We start from the raw sequence: 6326 nt of genomic DNA, 5'->3' as shown, positions 1-6326 counted from the left end.
TACTGTCTCCCTTTGTAATGTATAGCACTGAGCAAACTGTTGGCGCAATATAAATACTGTATAATAATAATAATAATAATATCGTACATTTCTCAAAAGACTCAGCAGGCGGGTCGCCTCTATCTCAGAGGGTTTTTTTTTCTTTTTATCTATAAAACATTTCCCGCACTCTGAATGCATTGAGGACGCTCGGCGGAGTGTCTTTTCTGGTGTCTAACAAGGTTTCCTTTAAGATTGAAACATCTCCCGCACTCTGAACAAGAATAAGGGCGCTCCCCCGTGTGAACCCTTTGGTGTTTAAGAAGGTCCGCTTTTGTGGTGAAAGATTTCCCGCACTCTGAACATGTATAAGGACATTCCCCCGTGTGAATTCTCTGGTGTACAACAAGATTGGGTTTCTGAGTGAAAGATTTCCCGCACACTGAACAGGAAAAAGGACGCTCACCTGTGTGAATTCTCTGGTGTTGCACAAGGCTTGTTTTCGTAGTGAAACATTTCCCGCAATCTGGACATAAATAGGGACGCACGCCAATGTGAATTCTCTGGTGTTTAACAAGGTCTCTTTTAAAGATGAAAGATTTCCCGCACTCTGGACATGAATAGGGGCGCTCACCCGTGTGAATTCTGTGGTGTCTATGAAGTTCTATTTTCCCAGTGAAAGATTTTCCGCACTCTGAACAGGAAAAAGGACGCTCACCTGTGTGAATTCTGTGGTGTTTGACAAGGTATCTTTTATTACTGAAGGATTTCCCGCACTCTGAACACGAATAAGGACGCTCGCCTGTGTGAATTCTCTGATGTTCAAGAAGTACATTTTTCTGAATGAAAGATTTCCCGCACTCTGAACAAGGGAAGGGATGCTCACCCGTGTGAACTTTCTGATGTACAATAAGTTGTCTTTTGCGAGTGAAACTTTTCCCGCACTCTGAACATACAAACGGACGCTCACCAGTGTGAATTCTCTGATGTCGAAGAAGGTCTTGGTTTTCAATGAAAGATTTCCCGCACTCTGAACATGGATAAGGACGCTCACCAGTGTGAATTTTCTGATGTAAAGTAAGTGTTTCTTTGTTAATGAAACATTTGCCACACTCTAAACAAGGGAAAGGACGCTCACCGGTGTGAGTTCTCTGGTGTACAACAAGGGATTCCTTTTTAAAGAAACATTTCCCGCACTCTGAACAATGGAAAGGTCGCTCATCCGTGTGGATTCTTTGATGAGAAACCAGGTCTGCTTTCCGAATGAATCTTTTCTCGCACTCTGGGCATGAAAATGGCCGCTCACCTGTGTGAGTTCTCTGGTGTATAACAAGTTGTCCTTTTTGAATGAAACATTTCCCGCACTCTGAACATGAATACGGACGCTCACCGGTGTGAAGTTTCTGATGTCTTAGAAGGTTTTGGTATTTAGTGAAGCATTTCCCACACACCGAACATGACAATGAACGCTCTCCTGTGTAAACCCCCTTATAGCCTAGAGAAGATTTCTGGGGATTGGATGGATTTGTTGATCTGCCAACACTGTGAGAACTTGGATAGACATCTGCAGTCATAGTATTGGATCTATCAGAAGGTTCCTCAGGATCAGAAGGATCCACTGATCTTAGGTGGACATCTGAAGTCATAGTATGGGATCTATCAGAAGATTCCTCAAGATTAGAAGGATCCATTGATTTAACCGACCAATAGGATTTGACTTTTGGAAAATATTGTGGAATGTCAGCATCTTCTGCCTTACAATCTGGAGATATAATAAGATATCCCTCCGATGTATTTATATTCCGAGAACACTGTCCACCTGCTGGAAAGCAAAATTTAATATATATTATGGTGAAGAATGGGACTGATGAACAGAGATACAGAGTTCATAAAATGTACAGCTGTGGTGGTAAAGACAAGTTATATGGGGCCTCAGATGCTACTTCTGACATGTAGGTGGACCCTTCACCTGGTGTCCAGTATCTCCTCATTTGTTGGGAACGTGACGTTATATTGAGGAAAGGAGATGGACCTTTCATATGGTGGCCAGTATCTCCTCCTCATTTGTTGGGAACATGACGTTATATTAAGGAATGGAGATGGACCTTTCATATGGTGTCCAGTATCTCCTCCTCATTTGTTGGGAATATGATCTTGTATTGAGGAATGGAGATGGACCTTTCATAGTCTTCCATGGGAACTTGTTCTAGCAGACTGGAAGAGCTTCTAATATTTGTAATACGAATCATTGTAGAATATTGATCTGAATTTATTTGCCTTTTGGAATGAAGAAGGAACTCTATAAATGTTAATTAATTATAGACAAACTTTATGTGGCTTTTCTGCCCTCCTCTTTATCAACTGCTTTTTTGGATTTTTTTTCTCAAATACATGCTTTATACTTAAATAGTATTATACTTAATTAGTGTTTTGTTACTTACTTGTGTCCATATGTAGAGAAGATTCCTCCTGTTTACTTTTCATAATCCTCTCCCCCTCCATAGACTGCTGATCTCCACGCACCAACATCTCTTCTTCTTTAAGATCAACTTTGATGTCTTTCAGTTCTTCATTCTAAACCCCAAAGACAATACAATATAACATCTGGACACACTGCTGCCAATAATAATAGATTACATAGAAGAATGTCCTCTCATAGAATTATTTTTGAGTTTTTCACCCAGTCCCATCTACCTGATCATTCTCTGTATAGTTCTGATGTTCCTGTGTAGAATTCTGGGAATACAGAGGACAACCCTTCTCCATAGACTGCTGATCTCCACTCACCAACATCTCTTCTTCTTCCTCTTTAACTTCAACCTTGATGTCTTTTAGTTCTTCACCCTAAACCCCAAAGATGAAAGAATACATTGGAAAAAAGGAGCAAGAGATGACATGCAGGAATGCCATCCCATATCACAAACACATTTTAGGTCTACATGCTCATTCCCACCTACCTGATGATGGTGAGGGATGATGTGACCTTCCTGTGTGGAATACAGAGGATGGGGACATCTCTCTGGTGGGTTCCCATGACTGGATCCATCTGTAGGGAACACACACACTAACTGAATCCATTGTTTCTATGTGTTTATCAGATGATGGGGGATCTAGGTGGACCCTCCGTACTGCTCTCTCCTTTACAATAAAGTCTCCTCTTACCCGGTGATGTGAGGGGTGGCTGATTGTCCATTATGACGTCCTTGTAGAGGTCCTTGTGTCCTTCTAAATACTCCCACTCCTCCATGCAGAGATACACCGTGACCTCCTGACACCTCACAGAAATTCAGGAGATATAATTAGGATGTATTTGGTCTATAAACCAGAGGCCCTGGATGGACGGTTGGATAAATGGTTCTATATTTAGGATGTATCCAGTCTATAAACCAGAGGCTCTGGATGGACGGTTGGATAAATGGCTCTATATTTAGGACATATCCAGTCTGTAAACCAGAGGCTCCGGATGGACGGTTGGATAAATGGTTCTATATTTAGGAAGTATCCGGTCTATAAACCAGAGGCTCCGGATGGACGGTTGGATAAATGGCTCTATATTTAGGACGTATCCGGTCTGTAAACCAGAGGCTCTGGATGGACAATTGGATAAATGGTTCTATATTTAGGACATATCCGGTCTATAAACCAGAGGCTCTGGATGGACGGTTGGATAAATGGTTCTATATTTAGGACATATCCGGTCTATAAACCAGAGGCTCTGGATGGACGGTTGGATAAATGGATCTATATATGTGAAATGTATCAATATTATAAACCAAAGCAGATGTCACATGTTGGGTTCTGAGGCTAACTGAATTCAGATAATGCACAGAGTGTAGTTACCACCCTAAACAGCCACAGAACCTGTGTAATTAATATATGTTCGGTTTTAAAAGATAAGGTGGGAACCCTATAGTGAAATGGAGGAAGAGGACAGGCGTGACGGTGGAGGAAGAGGACGGGCGTGACGGTGGAGGAAGAGGACGGGCGTGACGGTGGAGGAAGAGGGCGGGCGTGACGGTGGAGGAAGACGACAGACATGACGGAGGAGGAAGAGGACGGGCGTGATGGTGGAGGAAGAGGACGGCCATGACGGTGGGTTATTGGGTGTAAATAGAAAATCAGATCTTATTACCTCCTCTGCTGCCAGTTCCAGCAATGTATCTTCTCTACTTCCATCCAACGCCTCTTTTACTAGGAAAGCCCTTTTTATGCTTCAAAACCACTTCCCGTCTGTACCCTACTTCGCTTCCTATGTATACCTTACATCACTTCCTGTCTGTGTGTCTCACATGAGATCGCCACCTTGTGTTGAATACAACTACTACAGTCTACGGTACGTTTCATCATTTTTCCCATTTCCATGTGGTCCATTCCTCCACTTTCCATCCATGATTACACATGTGGATTATATCTCAAACTAGAAAAGCTGCAATTTCTGGGAAAATTGTGTGAAGTGTTCTTGCCTCCACCAGTAGTCTACAACTGGAGTGGGTGGAGTAACTGGGTGGAGTGGCTTGTCACTCTGCTGCCTGCTCACACACCTGGGTTCCTATGGCAACTCACTCTACAGCAAGGGCAGAGAAGCGCGATTAAAAACAAACTGCTCTAACTTGCTCACTTCACTGGCGGTTGCCATCTTCAAATGGTTGTAGTTTAAAAATTATAAATCCTACAACGAAGAGCTTTATATTGTGTATTGAATCACAAGACCCAGACCTACATTTTGATGCATAGTATGCCTCTGAAATATTAAAAATGAAGGCACAATCGCAGTTTAGAAATTGCCCTTTAAATTTGAGGTGGATAGAAATGGTCATATTGTGAAAACTATAAGGACTATGGCTTAGCTGTGGACATTTTTAGTGGCAGCGGGGATAGCTGAACGTTTTGATATAAGATTTGTGTAGGTGGGCTTAAAAATGAGGGAGTGATGGCAGTTTAGAAATCATGTCCTGATTTTTCAGCTCACACTCTAGCTTTTGTCAACTCCCACTCTAGTTTTGAACATTCCGCCATTCATTCCTATGGGACCAATTTCACCACAAAAATGCCAATATTTCATGAGCCATTCGGCGAAACGTTCCACAAAGTAATAGCACACCAATCAGGAACAATCCGCACGTTTTGGTATATTACTGTCTATGTAGTGTAAAAACTGTGGGAGGAGTTAGGGTGGTAAATTTGGCTATAATAACAATATATATGTGAGATAACAATAAGTGGTCTTGCCATGCAAGAACACTTAATAAGAGCCAGCCAGGTTCAGCTGGGAGAGCACTATTTCCATAGCAACTGAATAGAGTACAGAAGCTGCAGTGAAAATGTGACCCCCAAAAGGCGTGTGTGTTCATCTTCCTGCAGGGAGTCACCAGAACAGAAGGGAAGAGTTTCTCTGTAAAGAGTATTAAGAATGCAGTTAAGGAAATTTACCATATATGAAAAGATTGATGAAAATGTTCCCGTGTTTAATGGAGAGCCATAGGCTCATGGAGAAGGAAATGTTCCCATGTTTAATGGAAAGCCAAAGGCTCATGGAGAAGGAAATGTTCCTGTGTTTAACGGAGAGCAATGGGCTCACAGAGAAGAAAATGTTCCACTGTTTAATGGAGAGCAATGGGCTCACAGAGAAGGAAAGGTTCCCGTGTTTAATGGAGAGCCATAGGCTCACAGAGAAGGAAAGGTTCCCGTGTTTAATGGAGAGCCATAGGCTCACGGAGAAGGAAATGTTCCCGTGTTTAATGGAGAGCCAAAGGCTCAGGGAGATGGAAATGTTCCTGTGTTTAATGGAGAGCCATAGGATCACAGAGAAGAAAAATTTCCTGTACTTAATAGAGAGCAAAAGGATCACAGTAAAAAAACGTGGAAATGCCCTGAGATGCTGCCTGATTGTTTAGACAACCTTGTCTTATTTCTCTTGAACCTTTAACCTTCTGCTCCTCACATAAACTTCCTATTTAAGCCATACCTTTTGCACTTCCTGTTTGCCAGATTATTGTGCTCTCTCCAGCCAATACCTCGCTCTTGTCACTCCTGCTGCTGTCTGTATCTTCACTACTACTCCTTACCAACCTTTGGCTTGCTCCTCAATTACGCTCCTTCCGCGTTCTTGTGCCAACATGCAGCAAAACCCATCTCGCCATCAGCTCTGGTGAATACCGGTTAGTACATAGACCCTGAACCTCGGGTGAACCCGCGTCATCCTCCAGGGCAGTGGTTCTCAACCTTCCTAATGCCGCGACCCTTTAATAGAGTTCCTCATGTTGTGGTGACCCCCAACCATAAAATTATTTTTGTTGCTACTTCATAACTGTAATTTTGCTACTATTATGAATCGTAATGTAAATATC

General features: G+C 42.4%; 1 protein-coding gene across 1 annotated transcript; it reads right to left on the bottom strand.

Moving 5' to 3' along the window:
- On the bottom strand, positions 1-6326 carry LOC149453243 (uncharacterized). Its single transcript, XM_089688345.1, has 6 exons — positions 4112-6326; positions 3142-3247; positions 2937-3025; positions 2674-2823; positions 2421-2553; positions 1-1801 (listed from the first exon to the last, which is right to left on the bottom strand). The coding sequence occupies exons 2-6, from the start codon at positions 3224-3226 to the stop codon at positions 150-152; spliced, it is 2109 nt and encodes a 702-aa protein (XP_089544471.1). The 5' UTR covers positions 3227-3247; positions 4112-6326; the 3' UTR covers positions 1-149.

Source organism: Staurois parvus, unplaced genomic scaffold (genome assembly GCF_062004578.1).
Source record: "Staurois parvus isolate SC_StPar_1 unplaced genomic scaffold, SC_StPar_1.0 ptg000449l, whole genome shotgun sequence".
Taxonomy (NCBI): domain Eukaryota; kingdom Metazoa; phylum Chordata; class Amphibia; order Anura; family Ranidae; genus Staurois; species Staurois parvus.
Note: the sequence above shows the minus strand (reverse complement) of the source record. Positions and strands in the feature narration are given on the sequence as shown.

Excerpts from the sequence above, each read along its gene's own strand:
- LOC149453243 (XM_089688345.1), bottom strand. The coding sequence starts at position 3,226 with ATGGAGGAGTGGGAGTATTTAGAAGGACACAAGGACCTCTACAAGGAC. Across the intron at positions 2,824-2,936 it reads TCATCCCTCACCATCATCAG|GGTGAAGAACTAAAAGACAT; the intron begins GTAGGTGGGAAT and ends TTTGGGGTTTAG. Across the intron at positions 2,554-2,673 it reads ACTATACAGAGAATGATCAG|AATGAAGAACTGAAAGACAT; the intron begins GTAGATGGGACT and ends TTTGGGGTTTAG.